Source organism: Molossus molossus, unplaced genomic scaffold (genome assembly GCF_014108415.1).
Source record: "Molossus molossus isolate mMolMol1 unplaced genomic scaffold, mMolMol1.p scaffold_m16_p_14, whole genome shotgun sequence".
Taxonomy (NCBI): Eukaryota; Metazoa; Chordata; class Mammalia; order Chiroptera; family Molossidae; genus Molossus; species Molossus molossus.
This window is the reverse complement of record NW_023425349.1, coordinates 6,222,555-6,247,958: the sequence shown is the minus strand read 5'-3', so window position 1 is coordinate 6,247,958 and position 25,404 is coordinate 6,222,555. Positions and strand designations below refer to the sequence as shown.

The following is a 25,404-nucleotide window of genomic DNA, read 5'->3' as shown; positions in this document are numbered from 1 at the left end:
AGCCCCCTTCACTTGCCTCGGAAGTTGCTCTCTCTAGTGGCTTTAGGTACTGCACTTATGGACTGGAATCTTCTCTGCCCCATACTCACCTTCAGCAAGAGGAGCTCACAGAGCTTGTTATTGGCAGACCCAAGTCTAGAATCCAGGATTTTTGTGTATTTCTGCCCAGTGTTCATTCTTTGTCACTGCTGGCCTCAGACCCGCTCTGGTCCTGTTGGTCTTTAGGCAATGACCATGCCCATTCCAGGAGGTTTTCTCTAAGCAGCCAGGCTGCCTTAGTGGCCATGCTGCATGGAAGCCTGCTGTACCTGTCAGCCAGGTTCCTTGGCACCATGTCCTGATTTTGTCTTCCATTTGTCTTAGACACCTAGCACCTCTCGGAAGTCCCTGGATGCCCCATCTTGGCCAGGGGTCTATCGCTTGTCCATGTCTTTGATGGAACGTCTCCTCAAAACTCTGCGCTACAACTTCCTGACCGAGGCCCTGGACTTCGTGGGTGTTCACCAGGAGAGGACTTTACAGGTGAGGGGCTGCCAGGGGTGGGGCTCGGGGATTAAGGGGGTCTGGGCCATTCAGGGATTAAGGCTTGGTAGTCATGGGGTGTCGGTGCCCCCATTTCTGTGCTCAAAGGACTGCTGGCTGACTGGCCAGCCCGTGCAGCTACTCTGCCGAGTGAGGTGAACAGTCTCAGATCAGCTCAGAGAGAACCTCTTGGTTGGAACACCAAACCACCTCTTGTACTGCCATTTCAGTGTTGGTGGGCCCAGAACCTGTCCTCTCCACAGGAGGGCAGGAAGAATTGTGTCAGGTCTCTGCGTCACCTCCTCCTCCCCTTCTCTCCCCTCCTAGTGCCTCAATGCGGTGAGGACAGTGCAGAGTCTGGCGTGCCTGGAGGAGGCGGACCACACCGTGGGCTTCATTCTGCAGCTGTCCAGCTTCATGAAGGAGTGGCACTTCCATCTGCCTCAGCTCCTGCGGGATGTCCAGGTGGGGCTCAGACAGGTTCTTGGAGGGGCCTGGGGAAATGCTTGGGAACAGGCCGCGATGGGCACTCTCTGGGGGCACCTCCAGTGAATTTTGCTGAGGGAGCCCAACATTTGTTTTCACATTGCTTTCCCTGGAGCTTAATGTTTTCCCTCCCTAGCATAGGGCAGACTCATAGGTTAAAAGCCTGGGCTTTATTGGTCAGACCTTGGTTCACACCCTCTAGGAACAGGTCTGAAGCTGGGAAAGAACAAAGGCCCTGGAGTCAGACAGACGTCTGACTTTGCTGGTGTGTATGTGACTATGGCCAAGTCACTTGACCTCTCTAAACCTTTTTCTTCTATAAAATGGGGAAATAGCCCTGGCCAGTTATGATCAATGGTTAGAGCATCAGCCCACAAACCAGAGTCACAGTTTGATTCCGGTCAGGGGCACGTACCTTGTTTGCAGTTCAGTCCCCGGCCCTGGTTGGGGTAATGTAGGAGGCAGCCAGTCTATGTCTCTTACATCGATGTTTCCCTCTCTTCCTCCCTCCCTCCCTCCCTCTATCCCTCCCTCCCTCTCTCTGAAGATAAAAGGAAAAAAGATCCTCAGGTGAGGATTAAAAAAATAAAAATAAAATGAGGAAATAACCTGCACCTCATTTATTGACCAAGGCCTGATATTGTGCCAGGTTTTTAGTTAGGTCCCTGGGAAGCCATCCAGGCATCTGTTGGCCCAGAGTGTGCAGGTGCTCAGTGAGTCAGGAGCGTAGTGGTGTCTGTAGAGACCTGTGTGGCTGGTCCAGTCAGTTGGCTGGGGACGCCGCCAGAGAACCCCCTTAGCTTCCTGTGTTTGCTGCAGGTCAACCTGGGTTACCTGTGCCAGGCCTGCACCTCCCTCCTGCACAGCCGGAAGATGCTGCAGCACTACCTGCAGGTATCCTCCCCCCCTCCCCCATGGCTACCTGGAATGCCTCACCCCGCTTCTGTGCTCCACCTGCACTTCTGTCTCCTCCAGAACAAAAATGGGGACGTTGTTCCTTCGGCTGTTGCCCCCCGAGTTCAGCGGCCACCCACAGCTGCCCCTGCTGCTCCCTCTTCCTCCTCCAAGCAGCCCACTACTGACACAGAGGCTTCGGAGCAGCGAGCCTTACATGTGGTTCAGTATGGCCTCCTCAAGATCCTCAGCAGGACCTTGGCGGCCCTGCGCCACTTCACCCCGGACGTCTGCCAGATCCTGCTGGATCAGGTACCAGCACCATCTGTGCTGAGCCACCAGCCTCCCACAGTGATCTGAAGGCTTGGCTGTGCCCTGCTCTCGAGAGCTGTGTGGGTCCTAGCTGGGCCCTAGAATGCTCTGGTCTTGCCTTGCAGTCCCTGGACCTTGCTGAATACAACTTCCTGTTTGCCCTGAGCTTCACCACTCCTACCTTTGACTCTGAAGTGGCCCCCTCCTTCGGGACCCTTCTGGCCACAGTGAATGTGGCCCTAAACATGCTCGGAGAGGTGAGTTGGATGCTATCTGGCCCCTTCATCCAAGTCTGTCCCAGTTTACCACTTCCTAACCATGACCTTGGCACGTTTACCTAGCCTTTCGTGCTAGCTCTCATAAAAGTACGATAGAGACTACCTCTGTTGAGAATTATGGTGAGGACTGAATGAGGCAACAGAAAATTACTTAGTGCAGGAACTCCCAAGTAGGAACTCTCAGTGAATCAATCGGAGCTGTCACTGTTACCTGCTTTTGTTTTTTTTTTTAACGTCATTTCTCTTCCTCCAGCTGGATAAGAAAAAGGAGCCCCTCACTCAGGTTGTGGGGCTTAGCACTCAGGCAGAAGGGACCAGGACACTGAAGTAAGAAAGCCCTCCTGGAATTTGATCTGGGGTTGGGGCAGTCATGGGCTGCCTATTCTCTTAGCTCAGTGCCAACCCTGCTCTGTCCCAGGTCCCTCCTGATGTTTACCATGGAGAATTGCTTCTATCTACTCATCTCCCAGGCCATGCGTTACCTTAGGGACCCAGCTGTGCACCCCCGGGACAAACAGCGGATGAAACAGGAGCTCAGCTCAGAGTTGGTACGAAGGGATAGAGGGTTTTGACTGGAGGGGTCGGGGCTGGTGGGGAAGATCCAGCCCCAGGGTGGGGGATGTTGGCCTCATCAGGCTGCTTTTTCTCTCATAGAGCACGCTGCTCTCCAGCCTGTCGCGCTACTTCCGCAGGGGAGCTCCCAGCTCCCCTGCTGCTGGCATCCTCCTCTCGCCTCAGGGCAAGTCCACCTCTCTCTCCAAGGCCAGCCCCGAGAGTCAGGAGCCTCTGATCCAGCTAGTGCAGGCCTTTGTCCGGCACGTGCAAAGATAGGGCAGTGGCGTGCTGTCCGCCTGCCATTCACCACCCTGCACAGCAGCCTGATGGGGGCCCTCTGGGACTGAGCAGCTTCTGTCACCCTCTCCCCAGAGTAGCCATGACTCCAACCACCCGCACACTGGCATTATTTTTGTAATAGATTAAGAGGTGAGCAGGAGGGGAAGGGAGCCACAAGTCTGCTGTGCTTACCCTTCACCTGTCAAGGGCCCCAGAGGTGTATTCCTTTCCTTCAAGCATTCCCCAGAGCACTTGACCCCAGCCCAGGGGAGATGGGGGAGCCAATGTCACGTGTAGCCAGGAGAGGCTGTATGCACGGGTTTGAAAATGTTTTCCATGTCTGTTCTTGCAGTTTTTTGGTAATACTGTGGTCTATTTATACAAATATTAAAATACTGTTTATAGACAGCTGTGTGATGTGTGCCTTCAGACCCAGGAATGACTAGCCAGTTGTCAGTGCATGGAACAGACTTCCTCAGCCAGGGGTCCAGGTGGAGGTTTGGGGAAGGTGGAAAGTTCATTGATGGTTGTCTCACTAATATTCCTCCATTAATGTTTGGGGGTGGGGGTGCTATATGGACACTCAAGATTTTTCCTTCCTTGGCCTGCCCAGGTCTTGTCCCCCCACCCCTGCCACACACACTTCCATTTACCAGCTGGCTGAGCTTATCAATGGGTGTAGCCTGTTTTGAAGCTCTGTTCCTTCCTATTTATAACTGGGCCCCTGCCTTCCTCTCCCTGGGCCTCCTCAGGGCCTAATCATGGGCTGCATCTGGCTAAGGGCCTTAATCTAAAACCTGGCTTGTAGCCCTGGCCGGTTTTGCTCAGCGGTTAGAGCGTTGGCCTGTGGTCCGGAGGGACCCGGGTTCGGTTTCCGCCAAGGGCACGTACCTTGGTTGCAGTTTGTCCCTGGCCAGGTCATGTGGGTGGGAGCCACTCAATGTGTCTCTTTCACATCGATGTTTCTCTCCCTCTCTCCAAACAACAACAACAAAAAAGGAAAAATGTCCTCAGGTGAGGATTAAAAAAAAGAATAAAACCAGGCTTGTAGCCCAAACCCATCCCTTGAAGTTTCTAGAATCAGACTTTCCTAGGCTAGACCCCTGCACTGGCTACTTGCCAGCTATGGAACTTGGAGGAGGTGACTTTCTGATCTTCCCTCATCTTTAAGGACCAGAGAATACACGTGACCGTGCTTGCTCCATGCTGGGCCCACGGGAAACACTGACAGCTCCAGTACTGGTGCTTAACCATCAACTTTCACAGTCCACTCCATTCTGCCCAAATTTAGGAAAGTTCTTAATAAAACCTCTATCGTGCAGCTTCCTGCACAGGAACTGTGCTCACTCCCATGGGCCAGCATGGCCTGTGGGGCCTGTGGGGCCTGTGGAGAAGGGAGTGCCGTGAACTGCGTTCAGCAGCTCCTTCCCCTCTGCTCCAGTGCGCCAGGAGGGAGCCGGTGCACTTTGTATCACTCCCTGCCCGAAGGCTAGTGTGGTCCTCCCTCCCACTCTCAGGGCCAGCCCTGTGAACTGTGCTCACTCCCGTCAGGCAGCAGGGCCTGTGGAGAAGGGAGTGCTGTGAACTGCGCTCAGCAGCTCCTTCCCCTCTGCTCCAGTGGGTCGGGAGGGAGTCGGGAGGGAGCCGGTGCACTTTGTATCACTCCCTGCCCGAAGGCTAGTGTGGTCCTCCCTCCCCACTCTCAGGGCCAGCCCTGTGAAGTCCGTGACCCTGGACAGGAGCCTAGGCAACATGCACACGGACGGTTTATTCATCACTGGCTAGAGAGCAAAGCAGACAAGCAGAGTAAAAAGATGAGTTAAAAAGTGAGTGGGGGGAGGTGCAAGCTGTAGCCACTGTACTTGGCTTGAGCTCTAGGGTAGAGGGGAAGGGTAGCACCGGGGAGACCGCTCTGTGGCCCAGCCCTGCCTCTCCCCTCTGCTCCAGTACATCCAGAGGACAGCGCCCAGTCCCCGGGGCCTGCCACAGACCCGCCTGCCCTTCCCCCTTTGCTGCTTTTGGCAACTAAAAGGCAGGTGTTATCTTGCCAAGGGTGAACCCCAGGGCTTCCTTAGGCCCTCTGTGCTGACCCCCTACAGGCTGAGGTGTTGAGTGCTGAGGATGCAGCCAGCCCCTCCGTCCTTAGAGGAGTCAGGAGGACTGGGGTGCTCGGGGCGCAGGCAGGATGGGGGCTCCAGAACCAGGTCAGAAGCAGGGCTGGGGGAAGGGGCCGGGAACATTCAGCTTCTGGGGCCCCTCACAGCTGATGACCAGGGGCAGGACAGGAAGGGGTTAGTCTCCCCACCCTGAGCAGCTAGGTCACCAACAGACAAGACAAACGGCAGGGCTACACCCATCCTCTCCTGCCCAGGCCAGAACAAGCAGGGGCCTGGGAGGGGTCCCGCTTAGCTGAGCAGTTCCAAGTAGGTGACAGGGACCTTGCCCTTCTTGTTGCCTCTCTCGCCAATGAGCCAGTCAGGGTCCATGCCAGGCAGGCTGTAGACAGTGATAAGCTGAAGAAAATGGCAGAGAGGGGAGGTCACACCCTGGCTGTCTAGGGCAGAAATGGCCCAGGACTAAGTGGGGACAGAGTGGTCCCCATGATAACACGGGCACCTGTCCCTCCAGAGGTGGGCGTTCACCTGCTCTACAAACTCGGCAGAGCAGCAGCTGCTTCCTCAGAGCTGGAGTCACCCCAGTGACCCCCGGTCTTAGCTCCCCGCAGGGCCCCGCAGAGACGAAGACAGCTTTATAGGGTCTGCAGGCCCCATGCTCCCAGTTCGTTCCCGTCATCCTGGCACCCAGACCCACCTCATCGGCCAGCAGGGCCAGCTCACTGCTGTCAGCTGCCTCGTAGTCGTAGAGGACCCGGGCCTTGCGGGTGCCGCTGGCAGGTGGAGCCACCTCCTCCAGGCAGAGCGCAGCCTCCGCTGGAGGGGCCAGACCAGCCGCAGAGGGCTCCACGGGCATGGTGGCTGCAGTGGTGGTGGGCGAGGTGCTGCTGAGGGGCGGGGAAGCGGGCTCCGTGGTGCCCACAAAGGTGCCTGGAAATCTGGAGAGGAGAGTGGGGGCACTTTCAGTAGCCGGGAGCCACATCGAGTCCCACAGGCCCCCAGAACACTAGCTGGGCCCACCGCACAGGTGAGGAGACCCGCTACTTACATGGCTCCCTGGGAGCTGGCAGCATGAAGGGAAAAGTGAAGCAGGGGAAGTGAGATGCTCCGGGCCCTGTCCCTGCCACCTCCCACCCACCTGAGAATCTGCTCGGGTCCCCAAGATAAGTGCCCTCACTGTCACCTGAGAGGACCTGTCAGAAGCCCTCCAACCCGCCCTGTGTGCGTGGGATTTCCTGAGCTCGGGAGGAGGTTCTTGCCCGAGGGAGACTGGGCTGCTCATTGGGCCTGGGAGCCAGGGGACCCCAGTGGGCACCTGCCCAGCTGTTTCTGTAAGTCCAGCATGTGGCGGTAGCACTGCGCATAGTAAGTTGTCTGAGACTCGACGAACTCGTGGAGGCAGCGAAGGTGGTTCACCTGTGGGAAAGAAGCCCAGGGGTGACAGGACGGGAGGTGTCTTGGGAGGAAACATTCCGCTCCCACCCCGTCTTCTGCCAGACCCTGGTCCAGCATTCCAGTGGCTTCTGCCCTAACCTCTTGCTCCTTGGGGATGAAAAGTTCCCACCCTTTGGGACTTGCTCTCTCAAGACTAAATCCCCCCCTTACGGACCACAAGCCCAAGCACTACTCTGCCCACCTGCGTCCGAGATCCAGGTTCATTCAAACCTCACGTTTAGTGGGGACACGAGGGATGACAAGATGACTGAATGATGGAGGAAGTGGGAGCAGAACTCACGTGAGTGCTACTGATTCCCTCCAGCAGGAGACGGGTCACCTCTGCCTGCCGGTCAAACTCTGTCTGGGCCACTCGGAGCTCCTGCTCAGACTGGGAAGCGTGGGTTGAGAATTGAGAGGAACAGTTGCCCCCAGCCTCCCTCCCATCACTTTCTCCTGTGTCAAGGCCCGCCCAGGAGTGGCCTTCCCTTCCCTCCCCTCCCCAGCAGATGTCACTTCCCTCTGATTGGCAGGGTGCACTTCCCACCCTTGACTTCAGGCCTGGAGCCCTGCCCCAGGAGCTATAGACCTGCCTAGACCCCATGGTCCAGTTCCTGAGCGCAGCCTCAGAAACAGACCCTCAGGAACTCTGCCCAGACCCGCCTGGCTAACATCAACCCATCGGGAAAATCCCACCCACAATCACTTCTGGGGGGCCCCCTGTGAGGTTTCCCCACAAAGGGGAAGTGACAACTCCCACAGCAGTCCCAGAGGGCAGAGGGGCAGATGCAGAGCCAGAGACAGACCTGAGCCCTGCAGCTGCAGCGGTGCCTGGACTCCTGCCCCTCCCCCTAACAGCCTCTTCCCCAAGCCCCGCAGCCCCCACTCACCTTGTCCACCTCATCATTCCAGAGCTGCGGAGACCACAACAGGCCCAGTCAGCAAGGGAGGGAGGGGGCACCAGTCAGCAGGGCACAGCAGGCAGGGGAGGACAGCTGAACCCCAGAGCCCGTGCCCTGCCCCAGCTCAAGACCCCAACCTCTCCCCACCCATAGCCTTCCCAAGTCCTTCCCTCGAGACCACCCAGAGCTGAGGCCGGGCTGAGGCCTGGTGAGCGGAGCACCAGCAATCACAGTCCGTCTAACATGCTGCATGCAGGGAGGTGGGACAGCCAGCTGGAAGTCCTGCTTGGGTTTCTCCTGTCGTGTAAGTCCCCAGGCACTGCCCCATGGTCTCAAGGGAGACTGAGTGTCCCCCACCCCACCATGACACTGGGCTGAGGCTGTGTGACCCTAGGTCAGTCACTGAACTTTCTGTCCTTTGGCAGAGGAAGGCAGCCTCGTGCCTGAGACACACTGGGGTTCAACTGCAGGACATTTCTCCTTCCACTCGGCCCAAGGGCGGCAGGAAGTGTGACACAGAGTCTAGAGAAGAAAGACCCCTCCTCCCGCCACGATTAGAAGACCCTCTTCTCCTGCCCACCGTGGGAATGCTCCCCTGAGACTATGACCTGAGGCACGGACAGTACAGCAAGGCCAGCCCTGTGGGCAGAGATGTCCCACCCACGCTGGTTAGGGAATCGCATCCTGGGAAGCCACCCCCACATGTATACACGCAGGGCACCCAGCAACAGGGCCCGGCGGACTGAACTGTGGTTGACACCCCGAGGGACGATGGCCCAGCTCCTGAATGACTACACGCACACACAGCGACATGCTTGTGACAGGTGAAGACGACCAGAGGGCCTGTGCGGGAGGACAGGAAAGGCAGAGGCACGGCAGTGGTTGTGACAGGCATGATGGGATATGTGTGGCTGGCCTATTTCCCAAACTAAACAGTAAGTGCCAAGTATCTCAATAACTGGAGAAAAGAAAGACATGGAGACATTCAGTCTTCTGATCCCGCCCCACCCACTGTCCACGCTCAGCTTGCTCAGCTTCAGTCCTTCTCAGGACACACCCTGTCCCCAACCCGGCTGCTCCTTCCCCGCCCCCTGCTCCTCCTCAAGGCCTCCTCACTCCCACGACACTTAGCAGCATAAATGCCCTACAAAGGCGGCCGGATGACCAGCACCATCCTTGTCACCTGTCTTTTGGGGTCTGTGTATTAATGTCAGGCCAGGGCCGCACAGGGCCGGGCAGTCATGGATGGTGAGTGGGGGTGGGGGTAGTGCCGGCTTTGGGAGGGTCAGGGTCGTGTTTGGGGGCGGGCAGACTCAGGTCCACTGGAGAGGGGACAGCTAGCATCCTAAGTTGCCCACACTGTTCAGTGCAGCTGGCCAGGGCTCCACCCTCAGCACTCTGAAGTGAGGCCAGCTACAGGGCACAGGGCACAGGGACAGCAGGCGGACAGAGCTTCTGGACTGGCCCCACCAAGTGCGCAGTGCCCCAGCCTTACCCGCCGGCTCCTGTCTGCTGCGGGGCAGACCCCAAGGTGTGGGAGGGGGCGGGGTAGGCCAGGGATAGGGGGGGGCGCTTACCGCAGAGGCGCTGGCCGACAGAATGTAATTACGAGGTCTAGTCTCCTGAAAGTCAGGCACCGTCTAGTGGGAACAGAGTTCACGGGGGAGGGGCGTCACAGTGGGCAGGGGCTGGGCTGGGGCCAGGAGGCCACCCAGAGTCTCCCACAGAGCAATACCAGGAGCCCCTGGCCCCAGGGACAGGAGGCTACAGACAAATACACGGACCCTCTTCCCACACCTGCCACCTGGAGAGGAGGCGGGCTCAGAGACCTGGAGAGTAAAGACAAAGACCAAGTGGTGGACACGTTGGGGAGGCCAGGAAAGCAGATGTGACAGTGACTCAGCCTGTGGCTGCTGTCACAGCCCTTGCCTCTGGGCAAGTCACAGACTGGACCCGGCCCCTGGCCCAGGGGTCAAGGCCCACAGCTCCCTGGATCCCACTTTCACTGAGATGCCCCAGTTAGACCCCATCTTCCAAACAACCCCCCGCAGCTTTCTCCATCCCAGAATCTCTGCACACCACATCTCTCACTCCTGCAGCAAGGACCCGACCCCTCCCCAACAACCAAGATGGACAGATGGATGCAGAGATGGACAGTGACAGGCTTTCAACATGTGCAAAAAGCTGACTCACAGGCTCCAATGCCTGGCGCCCCCCCAAAAGAGGCTACTTGTGGTAGAAGCTCTGATGGGGAGACCAGCTCCTTGCAGAAGGCCCCGAGGACGTGCCCTGGGCTGGCCACGGCACTGTGGGCCCCAGGCCAGGTGGGCAAAACAGAAGCAGCACAGCATGTGGGACAGGTATACTCACATCTCCCTCACACTGAGCCAAGTTACCCAAAGCAGAACGGAAAGGAACAAAAACAAAGAGTTAGTGAGTCCACAGCGCAGGCGGGAGCAGGCCCCCCACCCCGGGCCCCAGCGGGAGGGGACACCAGGTGGATGGGCAGATGGACACACACAACCCACCCCTCTGGAAGGTGTCCTGATGTGTGTGTGTGTGTGTTCAGAGGGGGCAGGGATGAAGGAGCAAACTGCTTGAGTCCTCTGGGGATCTGGACCTGGGCTGCCCAGGCCCTAGCTCTGGAGAGGGTAACCTGGACTAACCTAGAGGCTTGAGGCTTGCGGGCCAACCCATCGGAGAGGAGGTGCCACAACAGTGACTAAGGAAGGGCCCCCTGGCCTGGGTGATGGAGGAAAAGCTTGTTCTGGCTAAGTTATTCCAGAGAGGTTGTCCAGCCCCGAGTGACAGGGAGATTGTCCTGTCCAGGTGACTTAGTAAGGTCATCCCAATAGCCATGGGTCATGCTACCCAACCCGAACAAGACTCCAGTGGCTGAGCCCCTGCCTCCAGTCTGGACCCCACACACCCAGATGAGCTAAGAGCTGCCCATGGCTCCGGCCAGAGGCAGTGCAGGCCCAGGCTCACGGCCCCAGGCGGCCACACTGAGAGGGGAAGGCATGGAGGGTTCGGGCCAGAACTCTCATCAACAGCCGCGGGGAGTCGGCAGGCCGTGGCTGAGAGCCTGGGCAGGCTCTTCAGGGTGTGGGTGGCCTGTAGGCCCCTGCACTCCAGCAGCCTGGCATGCCAAGGGTGTACTCACCCTCAGGCCCAGCTCTCCCAGCCCTGGTCTAGCCCTGATCAGACTGTCCCATGCCGCAGCCCATCCAGGCTGAACAGGCCTCAGTGAGCAGAGTGAAGGGGGAGCCCCATCCAGTCGCTCAGGGCTGCCTGAAAGGGCCCCTCAGACATGCTCCTGAGCAAGCAGGCAGACCAGCTCCAGGGCACTTCACACTCTCGCAGGGGGACCTGAGCAAGGGTGCCTGGGGACCAGCGCTGGAGCCGTGGGGGTGGGGTTAGTAAGGGGGAGCATGCCCTGGCAGAGCTGGGGACAGAGCTGAGCATCCAGGCAGGCGGGCAAGGGCATGCGAGAAACTCCAACTATGTCTGTCTGGGAGGCTGCAGGGTACCGAGCCCATGTAGGGGCATTGCTGGTTGGCCCACCCATAAATGTCGGCCCTGGGACCCAGAGCCCTAGGCTGTCAGGGTTCCCGCGGCAGCAGGGGCATAGAGGTGTGACCTGAAGTGGCCAGCCCAGACCAGCACGCCCAGCCAGGCCTCTCCAGGCAAGGAGAGGGGAGAAAGGTTACGGCAGAACCAGGTCCCTCAGCACCCTCGGCTCCCCCAGAGCCGCTGGGGCAGGAGGCCAGCAGGGACACCTACCGCAGCTTTGGCTTCTGCGGCCTTGGCCTTCTTCAGTCGTGCTTTGCAGGCATCCAAGTCTAGACGCCGGTTTTGGAGGAGCCGCCTCTCCTTCTGTGTGTGGGGGACATGGGACAGTGAGATGCTGGGCCGCCCTGGGAGACCCAGGGCCATGGCAGGCCTGGCCTGTGGTGCCATCTGGTCAAGACAGGGAAACTGAGGCCCAAAGAGGGAAGGTCTAAGTAACTCAGTACACAAGAGCCACGTCGGGGGGCCCCAACAGCACTGGGTTCCCCACATGGATGAAGAGTCCTCAGCGGCTCTGGGGCAAGGGCTGCCATGGTTACGGGCTGGCAGGGTGATTCCCGGCCCCTCACCGAGATCGTCTTCCAGTCCCCTTCCAGGAAGTTGCGCAGGGGTGTGAGGAAGTTGATGGAGGCCGTGTGGATGAAGTCCCGCTCCGCAGCTCCCAGGCGCTTTTCCGCTTCGGCCACCTTGATCAGCGTCTTCCCTGAGAACACAGAGTCGAAGGTGAGAAGGAGGGTCCGGCTGAGGCTGCCCTGACCCCAGGACGTAGCGGGGAGCTCAGAAAGAGATGTGCTGCAGAGGTAAACACGGGATGTTAAGTGCAGAATGGCTGGCCTAGAAAAATGTGGGTGCAATCTACATATCCATCAACTGGGGACTGACAAGTAAATAGTGGGGCGTTCAAAAACTGGAACATCACACTGCCATTGAAGAGATGGGGGACTTTTGGAATGACAGAGAAAGGCGCGTAACACATCCTCTCCCCAGAGAGCAGTAAGAACACTGGGCAGAGTTGTCAAAAACAACCATTTCTAGACTCCAGAAATTGACAAAAGGCAAACAACAAATTGACAACAAATTGAGAAGTGGTTTATTCTAGAACCACTGGACCTTGGTAAGAACAAAGTAAGCCTGTACTTTTTTTTTAATCCTCACCCAAGGATATTTTTCTATTTATCTTCAGATAGAGTGGGAGGGAGAGAGAAACACTGACATGAGAGAGACATATCGATTGGCTGCCTCCCACATGATCGTGACCAGGGCTGGGGATGGACTGCAACCGAGGTATGTGCCCTTGACCGGAATCGAACCCGCGACTCATTGGTCTGCAGGCCAACACTCTAACCGTTGAGCCACACCGGCCAGGGGGAGCCTGTGCCTTTTTAACCTGGGGTGCTTCCACCTCCTCAAGCTCTGTGTTCCAGGGAGGAACGAGCCCCGAGGCTGACGACTCTGCTGCTGGGGCACAGAGAAACCCCGAGACACCGGTAAAAACAACAGCTATGCTGCCCTGGCCCAGTGGCTCAGTTGCTCAGTTAGTTGGAGCACACACCAAAAGGTTGCGGGTTCGACCACCAGTTGGGGTGTGTAGGGAGGCAACTGGTTGACGTTTCTCTCTCATACTGATGTTTCTCTCTCTCTCAAATCAATGGACATCTCCTTGGGTGAGCATTAAAGAGGGGAAAACGAACAAACAAAACATCTCAGTGGCAAATAATCAGGAAGGGCCAACATCAGGCGAACTTAAAGCTGGCATGCTGGTTGAAATAAGCAACAGACCCGTCGGAAGTTTAGCAGGAGACCATTTACCAGGGGGAATGTATTTTGAAAAAAGGGAATTAATCAGATAAACTCCCAGCTACCTCTGGTGGTCTGGAAGGTGTGCCTGTGTGTAGCACGCTCAGGAAAGACTGCAGAGAAGCCCAGCTGTCTGCTCATCCTTGGCTCAGCAGGACACTTTGCACACCCACAAAGAGAACACAGAAAGCTGTAAACTGCTTTGAATGTGTTCCCCAGCCCACTCGCAAACACATCAGCAGAGCCTTAATGGTGCGATATTAAGCGCAACCTCTGGCCAATCACTGCTGACTACTAACGTATGCTGACCTAGAAGCAACCTCTAGGAAGCTAGGTTTAAACATAAAGAAAATTTTTTAAAAAGGCAGAGACATCAGTAGCTGCATAGTGCAGGAGACACAGACTCTAAACAATGAGCTCAGGCAAGTCTCTCAACAAACAGCAACAACAACAACCCTCAGGGTGATCAGAATCCAGAGCTGCTTCACTATCTAAAACGTCCAGATTCAACAAAATATTATGAAACATGTGAGGAAATAGTTAAGTATGGGGAAAAAAATAATCAATAGAAACTGTTTCCAAGAAGGCCCAGACGCTGGACTTAGCAGACAAAGACTTCTAAGCAGCTATCACAAATATGTTAGAAAGAAAACTAACAGAAATTATGTTTAAAGAATGAAAGGCAAAAAAAGAATTAAAGGAAAATATGACAAATGATTCATCAAATAAAGAATACCAATAAAGCCAGGCTGGTGTGGCTCAGTGGTTGAGTATCGACCCATGCACCAAGAGGTCACTGGTTTGATTCCCGGTCAGGGCACATGCCCAGGTTGTGGGCTAAATCCCCAGTGGGGGGCATGCAGGAGGCAACCAATTGATGTGCCTCTCTCACATGGATGTTTCTCTCTCCCTCCTTCCCCTCCACACTATCTAAAAATCAATGAAGCCCTGACCAGTTTGTCTCAGTGGTTGGAGTGTTGGCCTGCGGTCTAGAGAGACCTGGGTTTGGTTCCGACTAAGGGCACGTACCTAAGTTGCAGTTTGTCCCCGGCCCTGATTGGGTCGTGTCGGTGGCAACCACTCGATTTGTCCCTTCCACGTCGATGTTTCTCTCTCTCTCTCCCTCCCACTCTATCTGAACAAAATATCAAAAAATGGCCCTGGCCAGTTTGGCTCAGCGGTTAGAGTGTCGGCCTGCGGTCCGGAGAGACCCGGGTTCGGTTCCCGCTAAGGACACGTACTTCGGTTGCAGTTTGTCCCCGGCCCTGGTTGGTCGTGCGGGTGGCAGCCACTCGATGTGTCCCTTCATGTCGATGTTTCTCTCTCTCTCTCTCCCTTCCCCTCTCTCCCTCCCACTCTATCTGTACAAAAAATGGAAAAATATCCTCGGGTGAGGATTAAAAAAAAAAAATGTCATTGGGTGAGGATAAAAAAAAAAAATCAATGGAAAAGTATCCTCAGGTGAAGATTAACAGTAACAAAAAAATATACACCAATAGATAAAAATTATTTAAAAAAAAGAAAATTCTTGCCCCAGCCAGTTTGGCTCAGCAGTTAGAGCGTCGGTCTGCAGACCAAAGAGTTGCGGGTTTGATTCTGGTCAAGGGCACCTACCTCGATTGCGGTTTGGTCCCCGGCCCTGAATGGGGTCGTGCAGGAGGCAACCAATGGATGTGTCTCTCTCACATTGATGTTTCTCTCCTTCCCTCCCTCCCACTCTATCTGAAGATAAATTAAAAAATATCCTCAAGTGAGGACTTAAAAAAAAAAATTCTGGAGTGAAAAGTACAGTGACTGATACATGCAGCAAATTCACTAGAAGGGCTCAACAGCAGATTTGAGCTGGCAGAAGGAAAAGAAATCAGCAACTCAGAAGATAGATCAATAGAGATGATCTAATCTGAAGAACAGAGAAAAATAACAGAGCCTCAGAGAGCTATGGGATGCCATTAAACAAACAAACATGTGAGTAACAGGAGTCCCACAAAAAGAACAGCAAAGGGGACAGAAAAAATATTTGAAGAAATAGTAGGCAAAAGTGTCCTGAATTTGATGAAAACCATAAATCTACGTATCCAAGAAATTTAACAAACTGAAAACAGGATAAACACAAAGAAAGCCATGGCCAAGACATCAGAGTCAAACTGCTGAAAGACAAAGACAAAAGGTCTCAAAAGTAGCTGGTGTGGCTCAATTGGTTGAGTGTTGTCGTGTGCACTTTAAGGTCACCAGTTCAACTCCTGGTCAGGACACATGCCCAGGTTGTGGATTCGATCCTCGGTTGGGGTATGTGCCGATTAACGTTTATGTTTCTCTCTCTCTCTCTCTCTCTCTCTCTCTCTCTCTCTCTCTCTCCCCCCTCTCCTTCACCCTCTTTCCGTTCTACTCTATCTAAAAATCAATGGAAAATGCCCTGGCTGATTTGGCTCAGCAGCTGGAACGTTGGCCTGCAGACCAGAGAGTCCTGGGTTCAGTTCCCGCTAGGGACACATACCAAAAAATAAATATAAAATAGTAAAAAATAAATAAAAATCAATGGAAAAATATCCTTGGGTAAGGATTAAAAAAAAAAAAAAAAAAAAAAGGACACATGTAAATTTAACTACATCAATAATCACATTACATGTAAAAGGATTAAATGCTCCAATCAAAACGCAGACACTGTCAGACTGGATTCATTTATTTGTTTTTCCCTTTTTATTGAATTTATTAGGGTGACACTGGTTAATAAAATTATACAGGTTTCAGGTGCACAATTCTACAACACATCATCTGTATACTGTATTATGTGTTCACCACCGCAAGTCCAGACTGGATTTTTAATAAAGATCCAAATATATGCTATATATAAGAGACACACTTTGATCTTAAAGACATAAATGGGCTGAAAATGGTATACTATGCAGAAAATAACCATAAGAGAACAAAAGTGGCTATACTACTATCAGATAAAATGGACTTTGAGAGAAAACACTATTTCCAAGAGACAAAGAGCAATTTGTTATAAAAATGAGTCAATTCACTAGGGAAATATACAATATAAACATACACCTAACAACAGAGCTCCTTAATACATGAAGCAAACACTGACAGATTTAAGCCAGAAGCAGACAGCTGAACAGAAACAGCTGGAGACCCCAATACTCTCAATAAGGGGTAGGACAAGACAAAATCAACATGGATTCACGAGACCTGAACAACACTGTCAACCAACTGGTCCTCACTGACATCTCTACAACACCCTACGCAACAACATAATATACAATCTTCTTAACATGGAACAGTCTCCAGGGGAGACCATATTCTAGGCCATAAACAAGTCTTAGTAAGTTTAAAAGGATTAGTCATACAAAGTACATTCTCTGACCAAAGTTGAATTAAATTAGAAATCAACAACAGAAGGAAATTTAGAAAATCCACACCACCCTGCTGGAAATCAAACACCACCCTGCTGGTGGGAATGTAAACTCATACAGCCACTCTGGAGAAGAGTTTGGTAGTTTCTTAAAAAGTCAAACATAATTTGCCATAAGACCCAGCAATTTGACTTCCTGGTATATATACAAAAGTGAAATCTTATGTCCTCAGAAAGGTTTGTACGCAAGTGTTTACAGGGAAACAACCCAAATGTCTATCAAATGATGAATGGATAAAGCAAAAGTGGTATATCCATATAATAAAATACTATTCGGCAATAAAAGAGAATGAAATCCGCCCTGGCCGGTTTGGCTCAGTGGTTAGAGCGTTGGCCTGTGGTCTGGAGAGACCCAGGTTCGGTTTCTGCTAAGGGCACGTACCTCGGTTGCAGTTTGTCCCCGGCCCTGGTTGGGTCGTGTGGGTGGCAACCACTTGATGTGTCCCTTTCACGTCGATGTTTCTCTCTCCTTCCCACTCTATCTGAACAAAATATCAAAAAATGTCTTCGGGTGAGGATAAAAAAAAAAGAGAGAGAATGAAATCCTAAAACACACTATAACAGGGATGAACCTCAAAGACATTTTGCTAAGTGAAGAAGCCAGATACAAAAAACAATATAATGCATGATTCCATTTACCTGAAATATTCAGATCAGGCAAATTTATAGAGCCACAAAGCACATTAGTGGTTGGCTGGGGGTGGGAGTGGAGAGTGACTGTAAGTAGACTCTAGGGATTTTTTTGCAGATGATGGAAATGTTCTTTAAATTGAATTGGGGAGGGAATGTTTGTATAACTCTAACTCTACTAAAAATCACTGAATCACACACTTAAAACAGGTGTATTTTATGGTATATAAATTATACCTCAATAAAACTTTTAAAAAATTATAAAAATAAAGACTGGCTCTGGCTGGTGGGGCTCAGTTGGTTGAACATCATCCCATTCACCAAGAGTTCGCCGGTTCAATTCCAATCAGGGCACCTGCCTGGGTTTCAGGCTTGATCCCCAGTAGGGGGCCCGCAGGAGGCAGCCGACTGATGGTTCTCTCTCATCAATTTTTCTCTCTCCTTCTCCCTTCCGCTCTCTCTCTAAATTCAATAAAAACATATTTAAAATAAAAACAGACTGAGGTGGCTCTTTAAGTGCTACAGGCCCTGGCTGGTTTGAGCATCATGTCAGCCCATGGACCGGAGAGTCCCGGGTTCGGTTCCTGCTAAGGGTATGAACCTTGGTTGCAGTTTGTCCCTGGCCCCAGTTGGGGTCAAGTGGGTGGCAACCACTCAATGTGTCTCTCTCACGTTGATGTTTCTCTCTCTCTCTTCCTCCCTCTCTCCCTCCCGCTCTATCTGAAGATAAATACAAAAATGTCCTCAGGTGAGGATTAAAAAAAAAAATCAGCTGCAGAACAGACACACATGATCCCTTACAAACTGCACACAAACCAAACTGGTTAAGAGAGACCTCATTTTTACTCAATTTCCAACTCTGGTGTTTGAGGTTTTTACAATTAGAATGAATTCAGGTATTATTTATGTAGTTAAAAGACAAAGGAAGGGAGGGGGAGGGAGGAAAATTAGAGAGGGAGAGACCAAGAGCCCACCGGGCTGTGGGGCCTGGCTCACCGTAGGGAGTGGTGGGCCCCAGCTCACTGGCTGCCTCTGCCATGTACTGAGCCAGCAGCTCCCCGTTGGTGACCCTCGAGGGCACCTTCCTGTCCAGCTTCTCGTACAGGAACTCCTCCACTCGGGCACCTGCGGGGAGACAGAGGCCAGGTCATAGGGCTCTTTAGTCCAGCCCAAGGATGAAAGCCGCATTGTCAGAAACAGACCTAGAGCAGGGCCTACCTACAGCAGCCTGGTAACTTCTAGAATGTTCTCTTGCTGATGCCCACTCTCATGAGACTGGCCCTCGACCCTGTGTTCACTCTAGAGAGGGGGAAGCCACAGCTCAGAGATATTAAATGCCTGCCCCAGGTCCCATGGCTGGGGTGACGGCGCAAGTCAAGGCCCGCCACATCTCCCTCATCACAACACGCATGGACAGAACATAGTACACATAGAACAACCAGGGCCTACACCCAGCGTCTCCACCTGACACCCCTGCTCCGCTGGCTCTGTGCTGCGATGAGACCCTGGGCAAGCCCTCTCTGTCACCCGGCTGGTGTTTCTCCTGCCTCCTCTCCCGTGGTTTCAGTTTCCAGGCACTTCAAGTCCTTCATGAAAAACTTAGCATTTCCATTGCCCTGTGAGCGCATCTTAGAACCTAGCACCTAGTCTGCTGTTTTCTGTAACCGGGACCCCCCATAGCCCCAAAAGTCTAAATCAGATCTCACCCCCTGCGAGTCCCACCTGTGAGCCTCAGCCACCAGCTCCCTGCCCTCGCCCCAGGACCAGCCCCAGTCCACTCACTGGGGTTGGGCTGTAGGAGCACCTCCGTCTGCCTCAGGATTTTCTCCGTCCAGTTCTTGGTGCTGTCTGCTCGGGCCAGAAGGTTCTCAAAGTGGGCATCGAGCTCGGTCTTCTCAGCCTGGCCGAATTTCTCCTCTGTGAACTGTGGGGGTAGGAGGGCCCAGGGACAGGAGGACTCAGAGGGAGGAAGGGAGGACTGGCCCTGCCACCCTTGCCAACTCCTTTCCACCAACTGGAACCCAGGCCCCGCGGGCAAGAAGTTTGCTCTGCCCCAACCTGTTCTCCAACCCTGATCAAGTTAGGACCCTGCTCTGGGCCTCAGTTTACCGCTCTGTGAAATGAGGTGGTTGGACTAGAGTTTGGCGATCTGGCTTCTTTTCGAAATCCAGTGAAAGCTATAGACCCCTTTCCCCCCCAAAAGCACATTTGTACAAAATCTGGCATACAACTTAGAGAGGTAAGAAACCCTTGGGGACCCGGTGCAAAGGGCCCTCTGAGCCTGACTCTGCAGGAAAGAATTTGGTAGAAAGTGCTCACAGAATAAACAGGGCACAAAGCAAGTTCTGGGGCTATCAGGAGGCTCAGTTGGGGGCTGGGGGCACCTGGGGAGGGGACAGGTGGTTTCAGAATCAGAGGAACCTGATTCAAGTCTCAGTTCTGCTACTGATGAGCCGTGTGACCTTGGGCAAGTGGCTTTGCCTCTCTAAACATCAGTCTCGTGAGGTGGAAAATGAGGATAATAAGTAACAGTACCTCCTTCATACGTTGTGAGCACGAAAGAAGGGAGATGTGGTAAAGACACACAGGCCAGAGTCTGGCAGGGAGTCAGTGTTCAATGTAAGGTGCTACTGCTCCTGTTAAGAGCCAATGGGAGGAAAGATGACTGGGAAAGAAGGGCCGCAGGGAAGGAGGACCACATGGCTGGCCTCCGGTCACCTGGTGTGGTGGACAGGGAATACCGCCAGCCCATCAGAGCCAATTCTGAGCACAGCACACCCAGGGCCCAGAAAGCTTGGCAGCCCCACCCCTGGCCAGGAAGGGACCAGGATGTCACACCATTCCCTCATCAGCACTGTCAGAAGCTGTGGGCCACCTAGGAACAACCAGAAACCAGTTCAAGTCCTGGCCCCTCTGCTCTAAAATGGCCCTTGGAGCCCGGCAAGTGTGGCTCAGTGGCTGAGCGTCAATTCATGCTTCCAGAAGTCACCGGTTCGATTCCCGGTCAGGACACATGCCCAGGCTGTGGGCCAAACCCCAGTGGGGGGCATGCAGGAGGCGGCCAATCCATGTTCTCTCTCATCAATGTTTCAATCTCTCTCCTCTCCCTTCCTCTCTAAAAATCAATCAAGAAAAATAAAATATGATGTGAAGGCCTTCTCTAGCCAGGGGAAAGAGCCTGCTCAGGGCCACAGCGAACAGCAAAAGGATGAACATCAAGGAATATGATTGGTAATAACAGATACTGTTGACTGTCTCTGAGGCCAAACCCTGTTCTAAAGGCTTTATACTGATGACCCATCGATAACTCTAAAGGCCCTTCACTGCAGGTTGGGACAAGTTTCCCATTTCACAGATTATGCCAGTGAGGCTGAGCAAGGATCAGACTGTGCTGGAATCAGGATCATCACGGCCCGGGGGTCTGGAGGCCCTTCCCAGACTATTTGGTGCGATAAATATCCAGAAACCAAACAGCTCCAGCTGCAGGGAGCTGGAGGCAGCCCTGATAGTCATGCTGCTAGTCAGGCTGCCCGGCAGCCATCAATTATGCAACAGGGCTTGAGTTTCTTTCTCCCTGCAGGGCTGAGCGGGCCACCTGGGACCAGCTGCTCCTGGCCTCCTCTGACCTCCCCCAACTCTGCATCCTCCCCACCTTCACCAAACTAAGGCCTCCCAGAGCCAGGCCCTCAACAGGCCTACCTCACCCAGTCCTTCGAGGCCGTGGCATTAGCTCTATTTTCTGGATGAGGAAACCGAGGCTCAAAGAGGCAGTCACCTCTCTGAGCCTCAGCTTCCCTCCTGGAGCATGAGGATAACAGGACCTATCTCAGAATATTGGAAGGTGCTTAGCTCTGTGGCCAGCACACAGTACAGGTCTGATGAATGTTAGCTGACGTCATCATCATCATTAATAAAAGGCCTCTTCCCTTGAGTCCCTCCTTGGCTCAGGAGCTACCTAGGGACCTCCTTACCCCGATGGTACCAGCCATCTGGCTCTAGGTGACATGCACCTGCCTTACCAACGTTAATAGCAACCCTCCCCACCAAGCTTTGTGGCCACGTATCCCTCACACCCCATGTCCACCCAAGTTCAAAGTCCAACCAGGCTCTTCCAACTTCCTGGGCATCCATTCCACGTCTGCTGCTGCCTGGATTGCATGATGATGATGCCACCACCTCCTGGCTTTTATTATGATCTCCTACCACTGTTACTACTATTACTAGAATTACTACTAATAGTATATTATCACTTCTCCAGCCCACTCCCACCCCCACTAGCGTCTTACCCAGATATGCCTTAGGTTTTCCTGCCTCAGTGCCCTTAGCTGGGCTGTTCCCACCGCCGAGACCAACTGAACCCCTCCTGACTTTCAAGGCACAGTTCGGGGACTAGGGAGCCATCCCAAGATCACTCCTGCCAAAGGGGTCCTGCCCTCCAGATTCTTCTCCCCAAACCCAGGTCCAGTTCCCTACCAGAGGGGGGGGGGCTCTTAAAGGCGCCCCTGGTACACGGAAGGGCTGAGTGCTTTCCCAGAATACCCCAGGACCTACACAGAGGAGCCACCAGTGCGTTAAGGTACTAAAACACCCCTCCCTCCCACCTCTCCGGGCTGACTCCTATCCCAGGGCAGACCAGCCTCGGGCAGGTTCCCAGCATCCTCTTCTGCTCAGTTCACAATTCAGGCCCCTCCCTCTGGCCTGCCACCCTGTCCCATCCCTGCCAAGGGAAGGGCCTGGTGCTTCAGAAGCTGATGCCTGCAGTCCAAGGCTGCTCCCTGCAAGATGGCAGCAGCAGGGGGTGGGCGTGCAGAGCCAGAGAAAGCCTCTATTTATAAGCTCCCAGCTTCCTCCTCCACCCTGGAGGCTGGGGCCTGGGTGCTGACTCCCACTCTGGTATTGATCACCCAGTGGGCATGCCCCCACCATGTAAAGCAAGGCCACAGGGCCCAACCCTCCCCAAGCCCAGGTTTGGCAGGTCCTGGCCAGGTCAGGTGCTGGGGCCCCACGGTAGCAGGAAACCAGATCAAATTCTTCCCAGATGTCCGAGATAGCATGATTGCTATACCAACACTGGGGAGGATTCCCCACCTTCCAGATGGATTGGGGCTGTCCCAGGGGCTCTGGGGTCCTGGTATCCCACTAGGGATGGAGTCACCTGCGGGACTTGGAACACCCAGTAGCAGATCCTTAATGGGTCACTGTACTTTCTGGTAAACATGGCCACATGGGTTTCCCAGAGACTGTCTGGGGCTGAGCTCCTCCAGAGAACAAACGAAATGGCAAGGACAAACACCAGACCTGCTCCCAGGGCACTGAAAGGGCAGAAAGCTCTGGGGTAAACCGGTGTCACACCAGATTGACCAAAGGGGACGTGGAGGCTGCAGAAGTGACTTGTGCCCTAGCCAGTGTTGTTCAGTGGCTAGAACGTCAGCCCAGGCACTGGAGGGTTGCCAGTTCAATTCCCAGTCAGGGCACATGCCCAGGTTGTGGGTTCAGTTCCCAGTTAGGGCATGTGGTGGAGGCTTAATGTGTGTCTCTCACATTGATGTTTCTCTCTCTTCACCTCCTCCCTCCTTCCCACTCTCTCTAAAAAAGTCATTGGAAAAAAATATTCTTGGGTGAAGAAGACTAATAACAATAAAAAAAAAGTGACTTGCCCTGGCCAGTTTGGCTCAGCAGTTAGAGCATCAGCCCACAGACCGAAGAGTCGCGGGTTCCATTTCAGTCAAGGGCAGGTACCTGGGTTGCATTTCGGTCCTGAGCCCTGGTCAGGGTCGTGCAGGAGGCAACCAGTCAAGGTGTCTCTCTCACATTGATGTCTCCCTCTCTCTGCCTCCCACTCTATCTGGAGATAAATGGAAAAATATCCTCGGTGAGGATTAAGAAAAAAAAAAGTGACTTGCCCATGGTCACATGCTGCACAAGCACAATATCAACTACATTAACACCAACAGTGAGCACACACATGCAAAGTGCCAGGGAACCCTCACATCCATTCTGGGAGGGAGGGGTTGCTGATCCCATTTTTCACTCTGAGAAACTGACACCTCAGAGGGGTAAGCCCCTTCCCCAGGAGAGAGGATCCCTGCCCATAGCTGACTCTAGGAGTGTGCCATTACATTCGGCTACCTCAGTTTCTCTCTCTGCCACCCAGTGGATAGAACTTGTTTCGACCCCAGCATTACTGGCTAGGACAGGTTCCCAAGGTACCCAGCCAGACCCCAACCCTCTCCCCATCCCCCAGGCTTGGAGAAATAAGAGGAAACCGGCCTTCCAGGGAGCAGAAAGGAAATTACCCCAGCCTTCTGGCTTCCGGACTGACTATCCAAGCGTGTAAAAGGGGCCCGTGGGAAATCATAGCACTAGCCCATTGCACAGGGGTGGAGACTGAGGCTCAGAAAAGTGATCGCAGGGGATGCATGAGTCCTTGGGCCTGGGACTCAGGCGTCCAAAGGCCTGCCGGGACAGAGGCCGGGACAGAGTCCGGGCTGCACAAGGGCAGGGAGGCAGGCACCGCCTGGTGCCTTCTCCCCTCTTCAGCAGAGCCCCCACTGGCCCTGGGCAGGCGCCAGGACAGCGGGTAACGCGGCCGGTCGGAATGATGGACACAGAAAACTCCCCGGGAGCTGACAGGGCCGAGGCCCGGCTCAGTCCCTGGCCCACGCCGAGGGTGCGGCCAGGGTGGCCAGCCGCCTGGAGCTTTCCCTCTCCTGGGCAGCGCCAAAGTCGGGACGTGGGGGCTAAGGTGTCTGCGCAGCGGGGAAAGGGGCAGCGGCCACAAAGAGCTTCTCCTGCGCGCCCGGGCTCCGCTGCAGGGGTGCTCCCGGCCCGCCCCACATCCGGGCCCCGGGAACCGGCCGCGCGGGGACCAGGGCGGACGCCTCACCTGCACCGCCCGGGTGAAGAAGATGCCCGCGTCCGACGCCAGCTTCTTCATGTTGAAGTCCATGGCGCACCTCACGGCAGGCCGCGCCCGGCCCCAGCGCAGCCTGGCGCCCCCCGCCCCCCGCCGCCGGCCCGCACCCCGCCCACCTGCTGCCGGTACGCCCGCCCTCCCCCAGCCCTCCCGCCCGCAGCCGCCGCCTAGCCAGCCCGAGCGCGCAGGGCGGGGCGCGGGGCGCGGGGGCGCGGGGGGCGGGGCGCGGGGGGCGGGGCGGGGCGGAGCCTCCCGGACCGGGCGGGGCGGGGCGGGGCGGCCGCACTCGCGCTGCCGGCTGCTGCCCCCTGCGGCCTTCCCACGCCGCCTAGCGGGCCTCTCTCGCCTTCTCGTCTCTTGGCTTCTCTCCCATTTGTGCGTCTTCATCTCACTTTGTCCATTCGCAGCCTCCTCTTCTGCTAGGTCCTCTATCCCCTACTTCTCGGCGGCTTTTGCCTTGGGTCTCTCTGCACCACTCACTACCACCATCACCACCTTGACCTCTGCAGCACCCTTCCTTTTCTTCTGCCCTTGACTTTGGTGACACTAAGGACAGCTGAGCCAGGGGACTTGCCCACTGGGCTCTTCGTTCTGAAAAACGGCTGTTCGTTCCCCCTCCGGAAGCCTTCTAGGTCCCCAAAGTTGCGGCGGGGGAGGTGCTGCGGAGGGGTTACAGGAAGAAAGGGAAGAGAGGACGGGAGCTTCTATGCTGCCCAGGTGGAGGAAGGAGTAGAGAATGGACATGAGCTGACCTTGAACTAAGCTACTCACAGCCCAGACAGGCAAAGGGGATGGCCTGCTGGTACATCACCTGTCCAGTGAGGCTTGGAATGGGGTTTATTACCTATCTCCACCTCTCCTTGCTTTCAACTTCTAGGCTTCATTTTTTTTTTTTTTTACTTTTTTTTTCCTTTATTGATTTTAGAGAGAGAGGAAGTGGGACGGAGAGAGAGCTAGAAGCATCGATGAGAAAGAACATCATCATCCTGCATGCCTCCTGCCTCCTCCATGTCTCCCACTGGGGATCGGGCCCACAATCTGGGCATTTGTCCTGACCAGGAATCGAACCAGCGACCTCTTGGTGCATGGATTGACGCTCAACCACTGAGTCACACCTGGCTGGGCTTTTTTTTTTTTTTTAAATCCTCACCCCAGGGCCCTGGCTAGTTTGGCTCAGCGGTTAGAGCATCAGCCGGCGGTCCAGAGAGACCTAGGTTCAGTTCTTGCTAAGGGCATGTGCCTCCGTTGCAGTTTGTCCTCGGCCCTGGTTGGGTTGTGTGGGTGGCAGCCACTTGTGTCC

General features: G+C 54.5%; 2 protein-coding genes across 6 annotated transcripts in view; one reads left to right on the top strand and one right to left on the bottom strand.

Moving 5' to 3' along the window:
- Positions 1-3,732, top strand: part of NUP188 (nucleoporin 188) — a 47,537-nt gene extending 43,805 nt beyond the window's left edge. For all 3 annotated transcript variants that reach the window (XM_036260685.1, XM_036260684.1, XM_036260686.1), the window contains 8 exons: positions 364-522; positions 850-987; positions 1,828-1,902; positions 1,984-2,214; positions 2,340-2,471; positions 2,746-2,819; positions 2,911-3,040; positions 3,147-3,732. In XM_036260685.1, the coding sequence (XP_036116578.1) occupies positions 364-522; positions 850-987; positions 1,828-1,902; positions 1,984-2,214; positions 2,340-2,471; positions 2,746-2,819; positions 2,911-3,040; positions 3,147-3,323 (1,116 nt within the window). In that variant the 3' untranslated portion in view covers positions 3,324-3,732. The remainder of the gene's footprint in view (positions 1-363; positions 523-849; positions 988-1,827; positions 1,903-1,983; positions 2,215-2,339; positions 2,472-2,745; positions 2,820-2,910; positions 3,041-3,146) is intronic.
- A 1,342-nt stretch (positions 3,733-5,074) lies between these two features.
- SH3GLB2 (SH3 domain containing GRB2 like, endophilin B2) lies at positions 5,075-24,286 on the bottom strand. Of its 3 annotated transcripts, none has more exons than XM_036261178.1 (11): positions 24,075-24,286; positions 18,971-19,112; positions 18,185-18,313; positions 11,916-12,049; positions 11,560-11,652; positions 9,354-9,416; positions 7,765-7,788; positions 7,176-7,265; positions 6,756-6,856; positions 6,138-6,378; positions 5,075-5,839 (listed from the first exon to the last, which is right to left on the bottom strand). In XM_036261178.1, exons 1-11 carry the CDS (start codon positions 24,135-24,137, stop codon positions 5,732-5,734), a joined length of 1,188 nt encoding a protein of 395 aa, XP_036117071.1. In that variant the 5' UTR covers positions 24,138-24,286; the 3' UTR covers positions 5,075-5,731. The 3 variants fall into 3 exon arrangements, with proteins under 3 accessions (XP_036117071.1, XP_036117069.1, XP_036117070.1); XM_036261176.1 differs by having other exon boundaries at positions 18,911-19,112; positions 24,075-24,182; XM_036261177.1 differs by lacking the exon at positions 7,765-7,788 and having other exon boundaries at positions 18,911-19,112; positions 24,075-24,182.
- Positions 24,287-25,404: the final 1,118 nt, after the last annotated feature.

Bases quoted from the DNA above. Each gene is read 5' to 3' on its own strand.
- SH3GLB2 (XM_036261176.1), bottom strand. From the start codon at position 24,137: ATGGACTTCAACATGAAGAAGCTGGCGTCGGACGCGGGCATCTTCTTC. The intron at 6,857-7,175 runs GTGAGTTCTGCT...TCTTTCCCACAG, and splicing joins AGGGAATCAGTAGCACTCAC to GTGAACCACCTTCGCTGCCT. The intron at 5,840-6,137 runs GTGGGTCTGGGT...CATTTTCTTCAG, and splicing joins TGGCCCTGCTGGCCGATGAG to CTTATCACTGTCTACAGCCT.